General features: G+C 53.8%; 7 protein-coding genes across 7 annotated transcripts; 4 read left to right on the top strand and 3 right to left on the bottom strand.

The window, feature by feature from the left end:
* Window positions 1-207: 207 nt before the first annotated feature.
* On the top strand, window positions 208-2,002 carry BJX68DRAFT_271671 (uncharacterized protein; the record flags this gene model as incomplete). Its single annotated transcript, XM_071047000.1, has 4 exons — window positions 208-289; window positions 351-971; window positions 1,017-1,330; window positions 1,385-2,002. The coding sequence occupies 4 exons, from the start codon at window positions 208-210 to the stop codon at window positions 2,000-2,002; spliced, it is 1,635 nt and encodes a 544-aa protein (XP_070893972.1).
* A 1,248-nt stretch (window positions 2,003-3,250) lies between these two features.
* Window positions 3,251-3,730, top strand: BJX68DRAFT_271670 (uncharacterized protein; the record flags this gene model as incomplete). The annotated part of the gene is made up of 1 exon (XM_071046999.1): window positions 3,251-3,730. The coding sequence occupies one exon, from the start codon at window positions 3,251-3,253 to the stop codon at window positions 3,728-3,730; it is 480 nt and encodes a 159-aa protein (XP_070893971.1).
* A 175-nt stretch (window positions 3,731-3,905) lies between these two features.
* On the top strand, window positions 3,906-10,572 carry BJX68DRAFT_271669 (uncharacterized protein; the record flags this gene model as incomplete). Its single annotated transcript, XM_071046998.1, has 5 exons — window positions 3,906-4,104; window positions 4,158-4,493; window positions 4,547-5,233; window positions 5,313-5,425; window positions 6,610-10,572. The coding sequence occupies 5 exons, from the start codon at window positions 3,906-3,908 to the stop codon at window positions 10,570-10,572; spliced, it is 5,298 nt and encodes a 1,765-aa protein (XP_070893970.1).
* Window positions 10,573-10,795: 223 nt separating this feature from the next.
* BJX68DRAFT_271668 (EMC6 family protein) lies at window positions 10,796-11,326 on the bottom strand (the record flags this gene model as incomplete). Its single annotated transcript, XM_071046997.1, has 2 exons — window positions 10,796-11,152; window positions 11,252-11,326. 2 exons carry the CDS (start codon window positions 11,324-11,326, stop codon window positions 10,796-10,798), a joined length of 432 nt encoding a protein of 143 aa, XP_070893969.1.
* A 568-nt stretch (window positions 11,327-11,894) lies between these two features.
* On the bottom strand, window positions 11,895-13,846 carry BJX68DRAFT_258513 (RNA-binding protein VTS1; the record flags this gene model as incomplete). The annotated part of the gene is made up of 3 exons (XM_071043536.1): window positions 11,895-11,951; window positions 12,001-13,289; window positions 13,345-13,846. The coding sequence occupies 3 exons, from the start codon at window positions 13,844-13,846 to the stop codon at window positions 11,895-11,897; spliced, it is 1,848 nt and encodes a 615-aa protein (XP_070893968.1).
* A 985-nt stretch (window positions 13,847-14,831) lies between these two features.
* BJX68DRAFT_187224 (tetratricopeptide repeat protein) lies at window positions 14,832-18,927 on the top strand. Its single transcript, XM_071037321.1, has 5 exons — window positions 14,832-15,278; window positions 15,334-16,360; window positions 16,411-17,200; window positions 17,254-17,466; window positions 17,518-18,927. Exons 1-5 carry the CDS (start codon window positions 15,001-15,003, stop codon window positions 18,450-18,452), a joined length of 3,243 nt encoding a protein of 1,080 aa, XP_070893967.1. The 5' UTR covers window positions 14,832-15,000; the 3' UTR covers window positions 18,453-18,927.
* A 474-nt stretch (window positions 18,928-19,401) lies between these two features.
* BJX68DRAFT_271665 (uncharacterized protein) lies at window positions 19,402-20,136 on the bottom strand (the record flags this gene model as incomplete). The annotated part of the gene is made up of 1 exon (XM_071046996.1): window positions 19,402-20,136. A coding segment is annotated over one exon (735 nt), but the record flags the coding sequence as incomplete, so codon positions are not given.
* Between the last annotated feature and the right edge of the window lie 25 nt (window positions 20,137-20,161).

The following is a 20,161-nucleotide window of genomic DNA, read 5'->3' as shown; positions in this document are numbered from 1 at the left end:
TTGTCGAATTGTGATGATAAGCATAATTAAGCATATTCCAATTAATAAGCGTCAACAGAACGTACTCCGTAGTGGCAAGAGCCAATTCCGATTCCTCGGTAGTTGCAGACAACCGAGATGCGGGGAGCGGGGAGCAGCGCGGAGGCGGGGGAAGCTCTCAGTTCTTCTTTCCTCGGGGACGTTTTCCCCCATTTTCCCACGCACAGGATGTCAAGCCCGTCAGTCCCTAAAGTCGGCATCTGGCAGCTGCTCTTTCAGCGCCAGAGTGTACCGTTTCCTGATAGTCACGGTACCTCCCTTCTGCTACCTCGTGTACGAGCCATATCACTAACTATTATATCTCGCGGCAGTGATTTTGCAAGATGGCGCGTCGAACAATTCCTACACTTACAATGACCTCCGAAACCTTTCAAAACAGTTCGGTCTAGCTCTACGATCCCAATGGTCCTGGGAAAAAGGCCATGTATTGGTCCTGATGTCCCCGAATTGCATCGAAACGCCGCTCGTGACATGGGGATGCCATTATAACGGGGGTGTCGTTGCACCGGTTAATCCGGGACTTTCTCCGCGAGATTTGGAGCAGCAGTTACTTCGGAGCCAGGCGAAGGGGATTGTGGTGCATCCGAGCTGTTTGTCAACTGCGCTCGAGGCAGCAAAACTAGCCAATCTTCCGAGCGAGCGGGTTTTGGTGCTGGGCGAGACAAGCGGTAATAATCGGCTTGCGACTGTTGATCAGTTTATACAGAGTCCTGGAGAAGCTTCGTTGACCGAATCTCAGCCTGTTGACGTTACTCCGGACGACGTTGCCTTTTTGGTCTACTCGTCTGGAACCACTGGCCTTCCCAAGGGCGTCATGGTCTCCCACCGAAATGTGGTTGCCGACGTCGTCCTACAAGCGTCAATAGAGGGCCCGCATGTGAGCTGGACGAAAGATCGCACCCTTGCAGTCTTACCAACCTATCATATCTACGGTACGTCTCTCCTTACCGTAAAATTCCTCGTCGCTGACAGAGTAGGCCTGATCTGCCTCGTCCATCTCCCCGTCTGGCTTGGCACTACGGCCATCTTCATGGAGAAGTTTGACTTGCAAACGTTCTGCCGGTTGATTCGAGAATATGCAATCTCCCATGTATATGTCGCGCCGCCAGTCGTCCTTCATTTAGCCAAAAGCCGCACGATCAACCAATCTGACCTGGCGTCGTTGCGCATGATCACATCCGGAGGAGCGCCGTTGGGGGCAGCTCTGATCCACGAGACGTATAATCGCTGGAAAATTCCTGTACGACAGGCATATGGACTATCTGAGACGACGTCTGTATCGCACATCCAGGTACCGTACTCTTCGCCTCGCGTTTCTTACGCACCATTCTAACCCAGTGAGCAGAGATGGGCCACATGGCAAAATACTATCGGCTCCAACGGCCCCGCGATCCCAGGAATCGAGTCCAAGATCGCCCTCGCAGATACCTCCTCCGCCCCTCCCAACATCGAAGGCGAGCTCTGGATCCGCGGCCCCACAGTCTTTAACGGTTACATGAACGACACGGCGTCAACAACCGCCTGTCTAACCCACGACGGCTGGTTCAAGACCGGCGACATCGGCTTCGAAGACGAGCTGGGGAATCTGCACATCACAGACCGCGCAAAGGATATGATTAAGTTCAAGGGATTCCAGATCGCACCGACGGAGCTAGAAGACATCCTACTTGATCATGACGCTGTAAGCGACGCAGCGGTAATTGGGGTGTGGAATGAAGAGATGCAGACAGAGGTTCCATTGGCATATATCGTGCGGAAGAAGACGAAGACGGAACATTCGACCGCAGATGCAGATCCGGGTGATAGCTTTACAGTTGCCCTGGCTATTATGGAGCATTTGAAAGCCAAAGTGGTGCACTACAAGCACCTCCGTGGCGGCATCATCTGGATCGAGCAGATTCCGAAGTCCGTCCGGGAAGATCTTGAAGAGGGCGTTGAGGGATCGGGTTGGTGGTCTCGATAGGGGGAAGCAGATTGTTGCGCCGGAATATGCGAGGTATAGGGCCTCAAAGCTGTAGCGTGTTCTATGGTGGAAATGATGAACAGGGAGTTTGGCTATTGTATATAGCTTAGCCTTTGGTTCTGTGATGTTTTATATAGAAGTATAGAATTTGAGTCTTCGGCCTGGAGCCGACCACATATCAGTGGCTTGAACGGTGGAAGTGGGATACCATATGCTATGTGAATATAGCGCCACCAGATTTATTAGGCTGGGGCGGGCGCAGGGGGGAAGCCCGGGCCGGTTAAGGCTGCCCAGTCGTCGTCTTGACTCCCTTTCGGGATGCGCTATGTCTTTGGCTACTGCAATGAATACGAATGCGTGGAATACAAGTCTGGAAAGTGATATCGGCAGATGCGAGAATGAGCGAATCCAGGGATCTGGTTTTTGCTACCGTCAGTATCATCTAGTAGTAGCAAGAGAAGCAAGAGAAGCGAAGAAAAACGATCGGGCAGATACTGGAACTACGAAGTTCCATTAATATACACAGCTTCACCTCCTGTCCCGGTTATGTGGCTACAATCTGACTTGGATCCACACACGGCTCCATCCTTCGGACATTCGGAAATCTGTCAGTCCAGCCCAGCATTATTCCAGCAGAGAAGGAGACGAGCCTAGCTGAGGCCTCGGCCCCTAAAACGTTGGGCAGGCGATCGGTCAATAATTCAATCTTATCAGATGCCCCCTTGGTGTTATCTGATCTGTAATATTACGTGTCCTTGCGTCAGAACCACGGAAATGCGCGTAATCGCGTAATTAAATCATTGATCCGAGACCGGACACTATCAATCTGATAATCTGAGCCCCACTCGACCGTGTTTTCTCTGACGGAGCAAGGAGAAGTCACCCAGGAAAAACTCTTCATTTGTGTCTTGGCGGTTTGTCATGACAAGCACTTAAGGAGGAGTCAATGAAGTCACGAGAGGGCAGCGCGGTGCGACTCCGCGTTTTAGGGTGTCCAGAGCTGGCTTTGGGTCGAGACTTGACGCTTGTTTAATATGGGCTTGGTGAAGGAGTGTCGGCATCAGCCGCCGACCGCATGTTTAAACTGGAATTGTGAGGATTGTTCCTCTTTGGCATAACACTGACAGTGCCAGCAATGATGTGGCAGTCAACCATGATTCGCACCAAGTACGCACATCAAACACCATCAAGTTCCAAGAGTGACGGCACCTACGGATACGAGACCCTGTAGCAGTGAATGGGGTGGAGATGGAGAAATATGGCGCATTCAAGTTCCAGTCATATATCTCCTCGCTCCCAGTCCTGGCATGCAATCAGCGGACCGAAAAGGAGCGCAGCATTTACCAGAAATCACAGCAAGGATGCCTCGACCTCCAACTCGCCTACGCCATCTTATTGGCCGCATCCGAACTCATTGCCAACCCCAACCTTGGCGACTCCAATCCGCACATCGGCCGCAATGCTCTCCCTTCCGCAGAGACCAAAGTCAACCACCCCTCGAGACACGGCGACACATTCACCAAACACAGACACACGGCAACATGGCAGCCTCCAGTATCCTGCGAGCAGACCGCCGACGGCAACCAAAGACGCCAAACTCGCGGAGCGTGGGAGTTCCTCGTACTAGTGCGGGACAACTTGGCGCATCGTACTATTCGAGTGGGCCGCTGTATCGGTACGTATTGCAGCTGTACCACGCTTGGCGTATTACCAGTGGGGCCCGGATAGATTGATAACATCCGTTTCGAGCCGACTCAGTCCACTCGTGCCTCGCGCTGCTCCCTTCTTTTACTGCGCGAAGTCCTTGGTTTCTCTGCGTTGTTTTTTGTTGCTTTCGTCGCTTTCTGTTCTTGAGAATCGTTGGCGTTTTGTTTTGTTGAGCCGGTTGAATTGACTTGTGAACATGCCTAGCTTCGAAGAACCACAGACGCCCTTCAAGGTGCTCATTCTCGGCGGCTCGTACGCCGGTCTCTCCGCGGCACTGAACCTCGTTGATTTCTGCCACGGACGCAAGAATCGGTTCTCAATTGATGAGGCAGATAATGGGACTGGGAAGGTGATTCCAGTGCAGGTCACTATTGTTGATCCGCGAGATGGATTCTGTACGTCTCCCAATCTCAGCTTCTATATCTACACCTATACTGATAACGTGTAGACCACTTAATCGGCCAACCCCTTGCCCTGTCTTCACAAAAGTTTGCCGAAGCCTTCTGGACTAAATACACCGACCTCGCTGCCCTCCAAACACCAGGGATCCGCACAGTCCAGGGCTCAATTGAGACGGTCGACTGCGCGTCCAAGACTGCCACAATCACCACGGCCAAAGGAGCCATCCACGAATCCTACGACTATCTCATCACAGCTACGGGCTTGCAGCGCGAGTACCCTAGTGCTCCACGATCTCTTAAGAGGGAGAAGTATCTCGCTGAGACAGCAGAGAACCTCGCCAACGTCCGAGACGCGTCCAAGGGCGTTGTCGTTATCGGTGGTGGTGCGTATCATTCACTCCCACCACACAGTACACCCATCTAATAAAAAATACAGGAGCCGTCGGCATCGAAATCGCCGCCGAGATAAACATGCTCCACCCGCAAGTCCCCGTAACCCTAGTCCACTCACGAACACGCCTCCTCTCCTCCGAATCCCTCCCCGACGAGTTCGCCGCGCGAGCCCTCGAAATCCTCCACGAGAACAAAATCTCCACCATCCTCGGCGCCCGCGTCATCGACATCTCCGACCCTCAACAAATCACCCCAGACGAACACCCCCAATACACACTCACCCTCTCAACCGGCCAAACCCTCGTAACCAGCCACGTCATCAACGCCGTCTCCCGCTTCACACCGACCGCCCCCTCCTATCTCCCAAACCCCGAGTCCATCTGCGACGACCAGGGCTACATCCGCATCGAACCAACCCTCCAATTCGTCGACGACGGCTCCGTCCCCAACGCAGCCGACCACTACGCCGCCGGCGACGTCGCGCGGTGGACGGGTATCAAGCGCGCGGGGGCCGCCATGCACCAGGGCCACTATGCGGCGAGGAATATCCATCAGAAGATGATGAGTCGAGTGTACGGGACGACGCCGGAGTTTGTGGAGCTGGCGGAGGTTGAGCCGGGTATGGGGCTTGCATTGGGGAAGAGTGCGGTTGGGTATTTTCCGAGTATGGGGTTGCAGAGTGGGGAGGAGACGAGGGAGTTGTTTTTCCAGGGGGATTTGGGGTTTATGAGTATGTTTCTCCCTTCGTACTTTTCCCTGGTGTGTGTGTGTGTGTGTGTGTGTGTGTGTGTGCTAACGTGGTTTTGTAGTTTGCTACAAGTGGATGCAGCTTGGGACGCCGATGCCGAAGGCTGTAGGGGTTGAGAAGGAGGCTGAGAAGATGATTGAGAAGGTGGTAGAGACGGAGGTCGAGGTCGAAAAGGTGCAGATTTAGGTATTTCTTCGTGCTTGGTTAGGAGGTATTCTGCTAGCTTTTGTATTCCTTCTCGGGTTTGGGGTCGTCTTCTTCATTGAGTTTTCTTCGGTTTAGGGTTAGAGTTTCTCGGGTCTTTTCAATATGTTCTTGGGTTTATATTCATAAACATAGTGTCGACTATATGAAATATAGTGAACTATTTAGTTTGGCAGGCCTGTATGTAAGCCAATTTCTACAGGAAAAGAACAATAGCTTTCAGATTCCTGCACAACAGGATATTATTGCATGGAACGATATATTTGACAGCCCTGTAGCTTCAGCTCACGACGCCCATCAGTAGTACTACCCTGCGAGGAACGATCATCTAGACTCTAGGTCGGTCCAAGGAAAACCTCGCGAGTAACCGCTTTGAGTCACCAGAGCAGGAGGCCGACAGGCTCGGGAAGACTATTCCGTCCTGCATAAAGTGGCGTTAGGTTCCGTCCCACGCCGAACTCTATCACTGTCCCGAGGAAATTCAGGGCATCTCTTGATTTTGCGTCAGGGACTGCCGAGTAGGAAGTATAGGTAAAACCTAAGACCCCTACTAAACCATCAAACAAAGATCCTCATAAAATTTTCAACTCAATGGCCGTTCAAACCCAATCTCAACCCCCTGGCCTTTTATCAGATGCAAGACCCTCCATGCCCGAAGATCCCTACCCAAAGCGATCATCAAAGTCAACCACATGCAATTTCAGCCAGTGGGGGTTTGCCCACAGCAGTCCTGCAGTATTGTCACTAAGCGGTAATGTACAACACCGCCATCAGATAAGATCGTCCGACTTCGCTTATAAAATCGGACCCAGACCAGGTCACTAAAGGTGGTGGACTGCCGACTAGTTATTTGATCCACTGCCCTTCTTTCGCTAATTCAAGTTTCGTGACTTTCCCCTCCCTCTCGCCTCGTTTTCTTTTGTTCTTCAGGTTTCTTTCATTGAACTTCGAGTTTGAATTGAATTTGTGTTGCCTGTGCTACTCTGAGTAGCTGTCGATTTCGCAACGATGGGGGGGAAAGATGAGACTGGGAAGGCGAGCGTTTGTTTCCCTCCCCTCGTTCCGAACTTTTGCTCGCGGGTGGCTTTGTGAGCTTTAAGAGCTCGCTGCGCTTGCTACCCTCGCTCACTACACCATGCTAATTTGCTTCACAGCTCCTCTCACGATGCACAACCTTCATCCGCCTCCTCGTCTACGCAAACCCCTCGCCCAAGGAACTCTTCTTCCTACTCGGCGGCCTCCTCTCCGCAATCGCCTCGGGCGTCCCCTTCCCCATAATGGCCATCGTCTTCGGCCAACTTGTCGACGACATGAACTCGTCCACCTGCAACGCAACCCCCGCCAACGCCGACGAATACCAGTCCGGGATCAACGACAAAGTCCTGCAGATCGTCTACATCGGCATCGCGTATTTCGTCCTCATCTACCTGTACGTCTTTTGCTGGAACCTCTCGGGCGAATGGCTGGCGCAGCGGCTGCGCGAGCGGTATTTCCATAGTTTGTTGAGGCAGGATGCGACGTTTTTCGATACGCTTGCGCCTGGTGAGGCGTCGTCGCGAATCACGGGGGATATCTCGACGATTCAGCAGGGGACGTCGGAGAAGGTCGGCATTGTGCTTAATAGTATTGCATTCTTCATTACGTCGTATGTTGTGGCGTTTATCAAGGATGCCAGGCTCGCGGGGATGCTCGTTTCGCTTGTCCCCGCGTACCTGGGCATGTCGCTTGTGGGCGGGTACTTTGTGCGCAAGTACTTTGGAAAGGCGCTCGAGTGCATGGCGAGTGCGTCGTCGGTTGCGCTGGAGGCGTTTACTAATACCATGGTTGTGCATGCGTTTTCCGCGAACCTGCGGCTCGAGTCGAGGTTTATTGATCACTTGGGTCCCGCACGCGTTGCTGGGATCCGCAAGTCCATTGCGACGGCTACGCAGGCGGGTCTGCTCTATTTCATTGCGTTCTCGGCCAATGCATTGGCCTTTTGGCAGGGTTCGACAAAGATTGCCAATGCCGTCGAGGAGGGCGGGTCCGGTGTTACTGTTGGAAACACGTATACCGTGATTCTGGTCCTCGTCGACGCATCGCTCATTCTCAGCCAGGTTGCGCCGTTCCTGCAGAGCTTCGACGCCGCGAGTGTCGCGTTCAAGAAACTGGAAAGGGACATTGAGCGGCCCTCGACTATCGACGGAACAGCTGAAGACGTTGGCCTCATCCCAGCAGGCGAAATCACGCCAGACGTGGAATTGCGCAACGTCTCCTTCCGATTCCCTTCTCGTCCCGATAAGCCTATTCTCCAGGATCTGTCACTTCGTATCCCCGCTGGAAAACAGACCGCGCTTGTTGGGTTGTCTGGCAGTGGAAAGAGTACCGTTGCGGGCCTCATTACTCGATTCTATGATGCTGAGGAAGGGACGGTGTTTGTCGGCGGGCATGATGTCAAGTCTTTGAATGTGAGGTTCTTGCGCAGCGCGATTAGTCTTGTGCAGCAGGAACCTTGTCTGCTTGATCGGTCGATTTTGGAGAATATTGCGCTCGGTTTGGTGAATTCATCGGCACATGCGCATCTTGTGGATGTGCTAAAGGGCAGCGCGCTCGAGGACATCGCGACAGCTATTCGTGAGAAGGGACAAACGGTCGCGGATGCGATTGAAGCTAGAGTCGGCGATTCTGCTGAGCGTGAGCAGGTCCGTGAGATTATGTCCCTTGTTGAAACCGCAGCTGGTCTGGCGGATGCAAGCAACTTTATCAGCAAGCTCGACCACGGGTTCGCGACCATGGTTGGTGCCAGTGGAAACCTCATTAGTGGTGGCCAGAAGCAGCGTATCTCAATTGCTCGTGCGCTTGTCAAGAACCCGCAGATTCTGATCCTGGACGAGGCGACTGCGTCGCTTGATTCGGCCACGGAAATACGAGTGCAGCAGGCATTAGAAACCGCGGCTGCTGGCCGGACCATGGTCACGATCGCTCACCGGCTCTCGACTATTCGCAACGCAGACAACATCATTGTCATGCGCCAGGGAAAGCTTATCGAGCAGGGCTCGCACTCGGAACTTCTCGCTGCAGACGGCGCCTATGCGGAGCTGGTTCGTCTACAGAACCTCAATGTCAACGCCTCCGCGGACAACGGCGATGCCTCTTCCTCTGCTCGACCCTCGCTAGATAGCACCACTCTGGAGAAGGAGAAGATCACAGAAGTAACCTCCGTGCAAGACGACGAAGGCTCTGCCACACCCCCCAAGGAAAAGCCCACGGAAGAGGAGCCAGTCACCACGGAACGCTCGACCAGCTCAACAACAAAGGCCGTTGCGTCGCTCTTCCGTCCGTACTCCCTCGCTCTCCTCATCGCCGTCATCGGCGCCGTCGTCATCGGCGGTACATTCTGTGCCTCTGCAGTAATCTTCGGTAACGTAGTCGGCAAACTCAGCTCGTGCGAAACCGCACAGTCAATCCGCGACGCCGGAGAGTTCTGGGGTCTCATGTTCTTCGTCCTCGCCATTATCGAGTTCTTCGCCAACCTCGTCAGCTGGTCGCTCTTCGGCTGGATCGCCGAGCAACTCATCTACAAGGTCCGCGTGCTCTCACTGCGCTCCATCCTTGAACAAAAGCTCGAATGGCACGAGGCTCGCACTCCTTCTGGCCTGCTTTCCCTCATCGTCAAGGACAGTAATGCCCTCAACGGCCTGACCGGCTCCGTCGTCTGCACGATCCTTAGCATCCTCGTCAACCTCGTGGCCGCCATTGTTATGACCCATATCATCGCCTGGCGCATCGCCCTCGTCTGTCTTTCAGTTGTCCCGCTGCTCCTCGGCGCAGGCTGGATGCGCGTCACTTCCCTCTCCCGCTACGAAGAGCGGCACAACGACGCCTTCGCGCGCTCCCTCGGTATCACCGTCGAGGCAGTGACATCAATCAAAACCGTGCACGCGCTCGCGATCGAGTCCGAGGTCCTCTCCACCTACCGCCGCTCGCTGCAGGGTCCCGTCCGCGAAATTGCGGGCCAGTCCGCGTGGACGAACCTCTGGCTGGCGGTCGGGTATGGATTGAGTAACTTTGTCTATGCGCTTGCGTACTGGTGGGGCGCGAAGAATATCATCGCGGGCCACTACACGCAGACGCAGTTCTTCATCGTCGTGCTTGCCTTGCTCGTGTCGTCCCAGCTCTGGGGCCAGATGTTTGCGCTTGCGCCGGATGTCTCGCGCGCTGTCCAGGCGACTCGGCGTTTATTGAACCTGCTTGATCTCGGCTCGACGAAGAAACTCTCAGACCCCGTTACAACCCCCGAATACGCCGGCGCAGTAGACCTCGAGTCTACCACCCACCCAACTGAGAAACCACCACCCCCACCACCTCCATCCTCAGGCACGACCCCACTAACAGGCCTCAGCGTCGCCTTCAAGGGAGTTGAATTCACCTACCCCGCCCGACCCGACAGCCAGGTCCTCCACGGCCTCGACCTCTCCATCGCCCCAGGCCAATTCGCCGCACTAGTCGGTCCCAGCGGCGCCGGCAAGTCCACTATCATCTCGCTGATCGAGCGACTGTATTCGCCCTCATCAGGCACGATCGAAATCAACGGCGCCGACCTCGCCCACCGCGACCTCAGCTTCCGCGACGAAATCGCGTACGTCCCGCAGCATAGCGTGCTCTTCGACGGGACGATCCGATTCAACCTCGAGCTCGGTGCGCGGCCTGACCAAACACTCACACAAGCCGACATCGAGGAAGCATGCAAGCTCGCAAACATCCACGACGTCATCGTCGGTTTACCCGACGGGTACGAGACGGCGTGTGGACCGAACGGAGACCGGCTGAGTGGCGGGCAGAAGCAGCGGCTTGCGATTGCGCGGGCGCTGATTCGGAAGCCAAGGCTGTTGCTGTTGGATGAGTCGACAAGCGCGCTGGATGCAGAGTCGGAGCGGTTGTTGCAGGATGGGTTGGAGAAGGCGGCGAGGGGAATCACGGTGATTGCGATTGCACATCGGTTGTATACGATTCGCAAGGCGGATGTGATTTTCCTTGTTGAGGAGGGGAGGTGTGTTGAGAGGGGCACGCATGCCGAGTTGATTGAGCGGAGTGAGAGCTATCGGGTTAATGCCCTGAACCAGGCTGTGGATGGTTAGTAGGTTAGTCCAGGCAAAGGCATAGTTTGTGCAGAACAGCAAGGAAAGTCGCATCTCCAAAATAATAGACCATATGCAGATAGATAGTTTAATACAGCGTCGTTCCATTTCTTCATGATTCTCCAGCCAAATCAGCCTTGTAGAGCCCACCATTTCAAACAAGCCCCATGGCCCTCCTCCATCCCAATCTAGCTCCCCGAGAAGGAAAAAAGAACACAGCACATCACCTCAAAACACCACCAACACCCGCCCAACCAAGGACAAACCCACTAAGGGCCTCGCCCAAAACACCACCCCCAAACCAAACGTCCCTCCAAGCGCCCTTCCGCGTGCCCCTCCCAGCATCCTTGACAATCCCATCCCCCCTCACAACAAGCCCCTCGATTTCCCCGCCGGCGCCCGGGAAGAACCCGCCAGCGCCCTTGCCCGCCGACCGGTATATCAAGGCTGCGTGGAATAGCCCGGAGACGGTGATTGTGCCGAGCAAATAGAAGATGAAGCCCGTTGCGGATTGCAGCGCGAGGATTCCGGCCGTCAGGCCGAGGAGGAAGGAGGTTAGGGAATGGAGTTGAGTTAAGACCTTCGTATTAATTTGTTAGCTGGGTTTCTGTGAGGTGCTTGGTGGCATTATGTATCGTGGGTAAGGGGTGTGCTGAAAGATGGGAGCTGGAGTACTGACTCGGTTGTTGTGTTGAAGGGACTCGGGGACGAGCGGATTGATCAGGAGGGAGAGTTCTTGTGACGTTGGCGGCATCTTGATGTTGTATCGTGAACTTTTTACACTGACGCGTAGGATTGAGGGTTGATCACTGAAGTGGTGGTGGAGGCTTGAGTGTCTTTCAAGGTCAAGGACAGGTGAAGTTAAGCAGTGATTCTGCCGGGAAGCGCCGCCTTCACCATGAGATCCAAATTCAATAAAAGCTCCAACATTCAGATCAACCAAATATATTCAGAAAGTTCTTGTACAGTCATATTATCACTAATGTACTCAACCATTACATGTTCGTCGTAACATTTTCAACAAGACACGCTTTGAGGCACAACCGGGTCCCTCAAAGTCGCGTCCAGTCTTCTCATCACATCACCGCATCGAACAGTGCATACAGCATACAATCAATCAACTCTCAGACCTTCCTCTGACTGGCCAGCAGGTGTCCGGCCCGGACGCAGCTAGGCGGTGCTCCAAGATCGCTCGCAGGATATAATCGGATCCTGCCACTTATGCCCATAGCCAATCTAGTCAAATTAATGCAGTAGAGAGAATGTAAGGAAACGAAGGATAAACGAAAGATATTCAATGGAAATGTTCAGTCAGATGTATATCATGCGACGTTGTCGAGTTTGCCCTCGGCTTTGGCTTCCCTAACCTGCTCAAAGACCTAAATGCTGTCAGTACGACGTAAACAATGTTTGTGGAACAATACACACCTTGAGCATCTTGTTCCTAGCTCCAAGTGCATTGACACCACGCTCCTCTAATTGCTTGTCACTGAGTTCAACCAATTCACTCCACTTCAGGTCCTTGAGGTGATCAGTGTACTTGTGCAATCGCAACGATCGCAGCCAGCTGGGGATATCCTTGAGGAGGGCCGGGTCGGTAGGATCCTCTGGGGGTTTCGAGCTGCCACGACGACCGCGCGGAGAGCGTCCACGAGCGACCTCCGAGTGGTCTGAGAGATAGCCCTCGTGACCTCCGAGGCCGAATTGTCCGATGCTGAGCGCACCAAGGCCGTTGCCCATGAGGGGATTGTTTGGATCATAGGCAGCCAAGAACCCGTTATTCTGAGGCGAGGTGAATGCCATGGGTCCCAGTGCTCCGCCTTGCATGGCAATGCCGGGTGATGTCGGTCGAGATCGACGACCTGCCATTGCGGCTTGCTGCTGTGCCTGAAGGGCAGCGAGTTGTTGGGCATTCAAAAGCTGCCCAGCGACGAGATGATTGGCGCCAGGTGGAAGACCAGGGCTTGCCAACCCACCGTGTGGAATTGAAGGGTTGCCCGCGGTGTTCTTTCCTTGGCCGTCATTCGACCGAGCCCGACGATACTTGCGAGCATCGTCCAGCGCAATGCGGTTGTTCACCGTCGAAAGCGCAGCGAGCTTCATCGCGGTGGCATTGGCCACCATGTCGGCTTGAGAGGCGTGTTGGTGGGGGCCTCCAAGCTGGTGACCGAATGTTGCCGTCATGGGTGTGTTGGTCATGGAAGCCCAGCTGGCATTTCCAACATTGTACGGCGACAGCAGCGGCGCCTCAATTTCGGGGGCAGGGATCGTCGCGGTCTGCGAAGTGGGAAGGGGAGAACGCAGGCCAGATTGGCTGAATTGACCCATAGGCTGCTGGCCTGACGAGGACTTGGGCCGAGCAATCGGTGGCTGAGGCTCTGACGCACCGCGTTGAGCCCAAGGCGACACAGGTGGCTGGGACAGATTGTCCGAACTGTTGTCAGGAGCGGAGATAGTAGGCGCGACAAACGAAGTGCGGTCACCAAAGACAGCACTGTTCCTGTTCGACGGGGGAGCGTTTCCAGTCTGCTGGGTAAACTCGGCCTTTTTCTTTGCAATGGCAGCAGCTGCATCAGGGAACATGGCATTTATGGTAGACGAATCGAGGCCAGAATTGCGTTTGGCACCAGGCGAGGGTGGAGGCCGACCGAGAGAGTTGCGAGAGGTATCCACATTAAGCTTTGACATGGCATCATTCAGACGGTTGGACATGGCATCTATGATAATCTCGTTAGCTTCTGTCGTGCACAAAGCTGCAGGAATAAAGCATACCTTTTTCTCCAAAGTTGGCAGGAGAAAGCAGACCCGACATGGGGTGGCTTTTAGCCATCTGCTGCAGAACCTGGATGAAGAAACGAATCTGCACCTGGGTGGTCTGCTGCAGCAGAGCGTACAGAGCTGCGGTACGCTCCGCTTCACTCAGCACACGAAACCATTGCTCGATGGCACTAAGCTCATCCTTGAAGTCCTGGTCCAGCGTGGCCGCAGCCATTTCCTCCAGTGTGGTCTCATACTGGTCAATGTCCGCCAGCCACTGTTGTGCTGCCCGATCGAGGGGGTCATCGGTGTTGCTAGGCGTCTGAGCCTGCTGGTTGAAGTACACCTCGGATGCAGGGCGAATGCTGCGAGACGAGAGAGGGGAAGGGAACCCCGACATGTCGGCGGATGCCCGAAGCTGGTGAGTAGCCAGGTTTCGAGACGACGAAGGCGGACGAAGCGAGGACTTGGAGGCTTCCGGGGTGCTATTGCGGTTTCCGATTATGTGGCTAGCCATGGAGGGCAGGCGGTTCAAGGGTAATCGGCGGGCGGTGGATGTTTGGAGGGGTCTTTTTTGTTCACGAAGTCTCGGAGGATAATAGATACAGAAAAAATAGTTATTACTGCAAAACACCTGCAGCACCTGCTGAGTTTGCGTGGATTTCGAGTCGAGAGCCTTGGCTTAGTTGAAGCGGGCGTTTCAGCGTTGATACTAAGATTAAGAAGGTGAAGCGATCTGGCTAGAGGGAGAGTCGCTGGCGTTGCTTTTGTCAGAATTTGAAGCGTGAGGAACCCAACCGCGGAGTATTAGGCGATGTCGTTCGAGGCACAGACCAGTCCAGTGGCTGCACTACCTGACTCGGATTCTGAAAGAGGAATCGAATCGAAAGAGCATCAAAGGAGTTTTTTGTCAGACTGAAGAGAGCGGAGGAACAAAGAGAGCGATCGAAGAAGATCGAGAAAAGATCAATTCCAGCGGAGTCACGGCGGATTCCCAGGCAGCGAGGCTTTCGCTTCGTTTCTTCCTGCCCTTGCTGTCTCGGTCCCTAATCGCTTTTTGTAACGAAAGGATGTCAGGAACCACTGCAATAGTGTGTCAAACACAGACTGACAGTGAGACCCGAAGCATCAATCAAAGACACGGAAGGATAGGATGAAGAAGAGGAGGAGGGGGGAGAGGGAAAGGAAAGTAAGAAAGAGACGAAGAGAAGACGATCAACTGGCAAACGGAGGGGGGTGATGAAGAGGGAGGGAGACGAAGGGAAGCGAAGAGGGATTCTCAGCTAAAGAACGCCAAACTGAAGAAACAAGGACTGCTGAAGACTCGAGCCGAGACTAGATTCAATGGAGTAATGAATTTTTTATGAACGCCGTTAGTCAGGAAAATCCTTCATCAAAGAACCACGAAAATTCAGGCAAACGACGCTTGTCCAGATTGGGAAGAGTGGTCACTGGACTTCTTTACTCAAGCAGAGGTTCCGTCCTTACTTCAGGGTTCTCTTTCGCGTTCAACGCATTCCTTTCATCTCGTCTCGTATCTTCCATGGTTGAGCTCTCATTCATTCTGCTTTCGCTAGTGCTGAGTGGCAGGTTCTGGACCCGTTGATCATGCAATCCGCCCAATGATGGTCTCCCAACAAGCCTCACCGACTACGATGATAACAAACCAAAATGGACTATCCTGAGGATGTCTCTGGTCAAGCTCCCTCTTCCGGGGAGTTTGCCTATCCCGACATTGACGAAACCATTCAATACCCCTGGCAAGGCAGTCAGCCACCGGCCTCAGGTGAACCCGCCGTTCAATCAGTAATAGACCCGCGACTGTACAGAGGTCTTTTCACTGGTAGCGAATCGCAAGCGCCAGAGCAAGCGCATGATGGTCGTTCTGGTCTGGATGACGCTGGCGAGGACTCCTCTTTTGAGCTGTCCTCCTCCGAAGAAGAATCAACGTTAGTCGCTAAGTGTACGAAATGTTTCTTAAGTGCACTAACTGAGCTATTACAGGGAAGAAGAACTTTCAGATGATGGCGTTGAAGGCTCGGATGAAGATGAGGAATATTCCCGGAGAAGGCGAGCTCGACGCTCCGGTCGGTTCTCTGGCCGTTATGGCGCTCGAGGTGGTAAGGGTATCAAGCGCGGCCCTCGCAAGCCCATAGAGCCCAGCCCAGAGTTCAAGATGTTGCACTCTGAAGCAACATCTGCCTTTATTGATGGAGATTATGACCGTGCCATCGATCTGGTTAAGCGTGCAATTCAGGTCAATCCAGAAATGTTCGCCGCCCACTCCCTTCTTTCCGAAATCTTCCTGTCTCGGGGCGAGAAAGACAAAGCTGTCACGGCACTATTCAGTGGTGCTCACACCCGACCAAGAGATGCCGGTGTATGGGCCAAGGTGGCAAGAATGATCTTGGATCAGGCAGGCGATGATAGGCAGGGCGCATTGAACGATGTTCTCTACTGTTACAGTCGTGTAGTGGAGATTGACCCTCAGAACTTCAATGCTCGCTTCCAGCGAGCTGCTATCTATCGAGAACTTGGTCATAATGGGAGGGTGATCACTGAGTACGAGAGGATTCTTAAAGACATTCCGCACAACATACGGGCGCTTCGACTTCTCGTGGAGGTTTATATAGATCAAAGTGAGTATCAAAAGGCCGCTGACCACTGGTCAAAGAGCATCCAGCATTTTATGACTCGTGCACCTGAAAAGACTCCGGATTTCACCTGGTCCGACACCAACATTTACATCGAGCTTTACGCCTACCTTGGGCAACACGCCGAAGGGCTCAAAGCCCTAAAATCAGTCTCTCGATGGCTTTTGGGGCGCAAAGACGACACAATGTGGCAAGAATTTGACGAAGACGATCGCGAATGGGACGCCGACGACTCTCCTCGAAGGATCAAGGCGGATGGTTATGTCCCGAAACGGTGGCCGCGCGACTCCTATGGTCTGGGTCTACCACTTGAACTCCGCATCAAAATGGGTATCTTTCGCCTAAAGCTTGGAGGTCGCAATGTCGAAGAAGCCCTTGTAGGCCCTCTAATCACTCTGAGTTTTCACCTAGTCTAACCTTTGTACAGCACCATTTTGAGTGGCTTAATCCAGAAGATACCTCCGAAGGCGCCCGACTGCACGATTATGGGGACCTCTTCCGCGAAGTAGCCGATGCGCTCAAGGAAGCCGAGATGTTAGAGGAGGCGCTCAGCTTCTATACACCTATCCAATATACCGACGAATACGCTGATGTCGGTTATTTCATGGCTATGGGAGATTGCTGCAGGCTTCTAGGTAAACTCGAAGATGCCGAGAACTGCTACCTGACGGTTGCCGATTATGATGCGAGGAACATCGAATCACGAGTGCAACTCGCCAAACTGTACGAGGCCATCGGGATGACTGAACAGGCACTCAAGTATGTCAACGATGCCGTGCTTCTAGGCAGACAGGAGACCAGGAGTCACCGTCGACGGAAAGACACGCGGCTTGAGGAACTTGCAAGAGAATTCAAATCTGTGGACATTTCCGCAGAGCCCGAAGCAGAAGACCAGGAAGGCCGGCCCGCCGATGCTGGTCCTGCAGCTCTTCTTGGTACCAAGTCTGGTGCGGAAGGTGAATCGGAAAGGACAGAGAATATGCAATTTCTCTTCCGCAAGCTGCTGCAACTGGAACCTACCATGCAAGCCGGGGACGGAGAAGCCACTGAAGACTGGCTCGATATTGCTGATGCCCTCCTGCGTGAATTCCGAGCAAATAGGGCCTTCTACCCCCTTCAGCGCAATGTGGTGTTCCTTGGATACACCAATAGAACCGGGAAGAAAACACTGTTGGACGAAATGCAAGAGATGGCTGGTCGTCTTCAAGAGTCTTTGGGTACGTTGAGACTACAACCAATATCACTGGGGACTGACCTGACTGGTACCTAGGAACCACTGAGGAGCCTCTGCAAACCGCCATCCCTACGGACTACCACGGGATTACGTTCGAAGAATGGCTAGACCTATTCCTGCAGTACAGTCTGGTGGTAGCAGGGCAAAATGAGCCTGACGAAGCGTATGACACTCTCACCGCTGCTGCGGATGCAAATGTGTGGTATCACTCGAAGGACAGTACCCGTTTGATCCATGTTTGCTGGTTCAGTAAGTTACCTTGCAACTGTCCTTGGGGCATCGACTGACCACCTCTTACAGCTTGTGCACTTCGAGCAAAGGACGAGGAAACTCTCGCAAACGAGGCGCGTTGGTTTATCAAGGAGTACCAATTCGTAACAGACACATACCGTCTATTTGCTACACTCAGTTGCCTCATCGGAGATCCTCACAGATCCCTCTTTCACTCCTCACCCAACATGAAGTTCATGCTGCGACAAATCAAAGCCATAGACTTTACACTCCCCGATGAAGTGACCGGCTCACGTCCAACAAGACAAGTCCGCGAGTCAATCTACAAGGAGCGTGCCGCCTTATCAACAAGAGACGACACGGGCGAAGCTATCCCAGCCGACGAGATGGACGTCGCCCTCCTAGTCCTGTACGGACACATCCTCTACTCCGGCAACAGCTTCTACCCTGCCCTCAACTACTTCTTCCGCGCCTACGCCCTAGATGATCAAAACCCAGCCGTCCTCCTCTCCATCGCCCTCTGCTACATCCACCACTCTATGAAACGACAGTCCGAGAACCGCCACTACCATATTATGCAGGGTCTCTCTTTCATGAGCGAGTACAGACGCATCCGCGAACGCCCAGGAAGCCTTCCCGTCGAGCGACAAGAGATGGAGTTCAACTTCGCCCGCGTCTGGCATACCCTCGGCCTCGCGCACCTCGCCGTCGAAGGCTACCAGCGCGTCCTCGACCTAGGCAAGCAAATCCAAGCCCAATCTCGGGGCCAGCTTCCCGCCAAAGCATCCACAGGCGCATCACCACCAGCGCAAGCAACAACAGCAGACGGTGACACGGACGTGCCCATGACCGACGTCGACCCGGCTATCAGCGGCGTGGCGGCATCGCCTTCCTTCGTCGAGGACTTCTCGCGCGAGGCAGCGTTCGCCCTGCAAACGCTCCACGCCCTGAACGGCGACTTCCAATCAGCGAGGGCGGTCACCGCGACTTGGCTCGTGATCTGAGCTTTGCTGTAACAGAGACTCGAGAGGCCAACCAACCAAACTACAACATACCCGTTTTCAGGGCAAAGGATATGAGGCGGATCAATCCGCTCACGCGCCTTTCGGGGTGAAGTTTGAACGGATAGCCCCGGGACCGGAGTACGCTATACCGGCCACCAACCAGCCTCTCCGCTCCATCCATCTCCACCGCATCATACTTCCCCGATAGCGATAATCCCAATCATACCAAGACACTCTTCGACGTATGGTGTACGGAGTATGAGCGACAGCGACAAAATAGTCGCCACCCCCTCCCGCCTCCTCCATCATATCACATAACACCACATGAATATCTGAGAAAGCCAGCCTATCCGCGCCGAAAACACGTGGTCGACATTGGCGATGATGGGAGCGAAGCTCAGGCGGCCATGGAGCCGGGAGTGCCCTGTATCGCGTCCCCCAGCTGTTCTTAGTGTTTCTTAGCGTATGCACAATGACGTGGGAGGTTGCGATGCGGAGCAGGGATTGTCGCGCCACTTGAGTAAGTATGCAGATTGACGCAGAGCGCCAACACTGTTGCTATTAATCCTAGTTTCCCGCTACTTTGGTGTATTATTGATTGTGCGTTTCGTGGTGTGTTGGTATTTGTTGATTGGGAATGGAGCCTTTTTGGTCCAACTTTGTGAGGTTGTGGGGTCCTATAGTTCGCGATATCCGATGACCGGACTTGTCTCAAGAGTGATTGTTTTGCATCGATCAGGCAAAAGCTAGTTAGTCACAAAGCACAAGAGAGAAATGAAGAAGTACAACGCCAAGATATGTTTCTCTAGTCATACATTATATGATGTAACAAATACATACAACCAACCAGTCTAAGCATGAGAATCGACAAACAATCTACCCAGTCACCAAGGTAAAAGACTCGCAGCAAATGTACACCAATACTTTGTAGGTGGAAAAAGCGAAAATCCTAATTCCCATCACGGTAAATATCCGGGTCATCAAAAAAGACAGCCGACTGCCTCCGCATCTCCTCAAACATGCTCGAGACACTCCCCCTCCTCGGCCTCGGATGAACCATATCATTATCGTCCACGGAGCTCGATTCAGCGGATATCACACCTTCTGCGTCAGAGATGTCTGAAAACATCGAGTCGCCCTGATGATACTGTGATTTCCGCTCGGGTAGATTGCGGTTGAGGCGAGCCTCCCTTGGATCTTGTCCGTCGGCGTCGCCGTCTGTGTCGTCGAGCGGGAAGGGCTGTTTCGGGAATGCGTCTCTTCCGCCAGAGGGTGAGAAGCGGTGCAGGCCTTCTAGGATCGCGAGCTCAATTTTGAGACGGTTCTTGATGAATTGGATCTTGGGGAAGGTGCTCTGTTGGCCCGTGCGGAGCATGCGGGCGAGGCGCTCCGGGGTAGGGTCGGAGAGGATGTGGTAGAAATCAGAAGGGATAGTCTTCGGCCAGATGGTTACTGTGCCGCTGAACTTCTGTAGCCATATTTCGCTCCAATCCTGGCCTAGTGGCCGTGGGAGGAGTTCAAGGTGGCGTAGGACCTTGAGCCATTTGTTCAGGTCGAGTTTGATGTATTGCTCGATTGCGGATCCCAGGAAACCGCCGCGCCAGCCTCGTCCCTTGCGGTGGGTGACTGGTCGGCCGACGGTTCCTCGGGAGCTAAAGAAGAAAAGGTTGATGTGGGGGTTCACCTGCAGCCAGTCGATCAGTAAGGGC

The sequence above is a fragment of the Aspergillus pseudodeflectus genome (assembly GCF_044049435.1).
Source record: "Aspergillus pseudodeflectus strain CBS 756.74 chromosome Unknown BJX68scaffold_66, whole genome shotgun sequence".
Taxonomy (NCBI): Eukaryota; Fungi; Ascomycota; class Eurotiomycetes; order Eurotiales; family Aspergillaceae; genus Aspergillus; species Aspergillus pseudodeflectus.
This window is presented reverse-complemented; position numbering and strand designations above follow the sequence as displayed.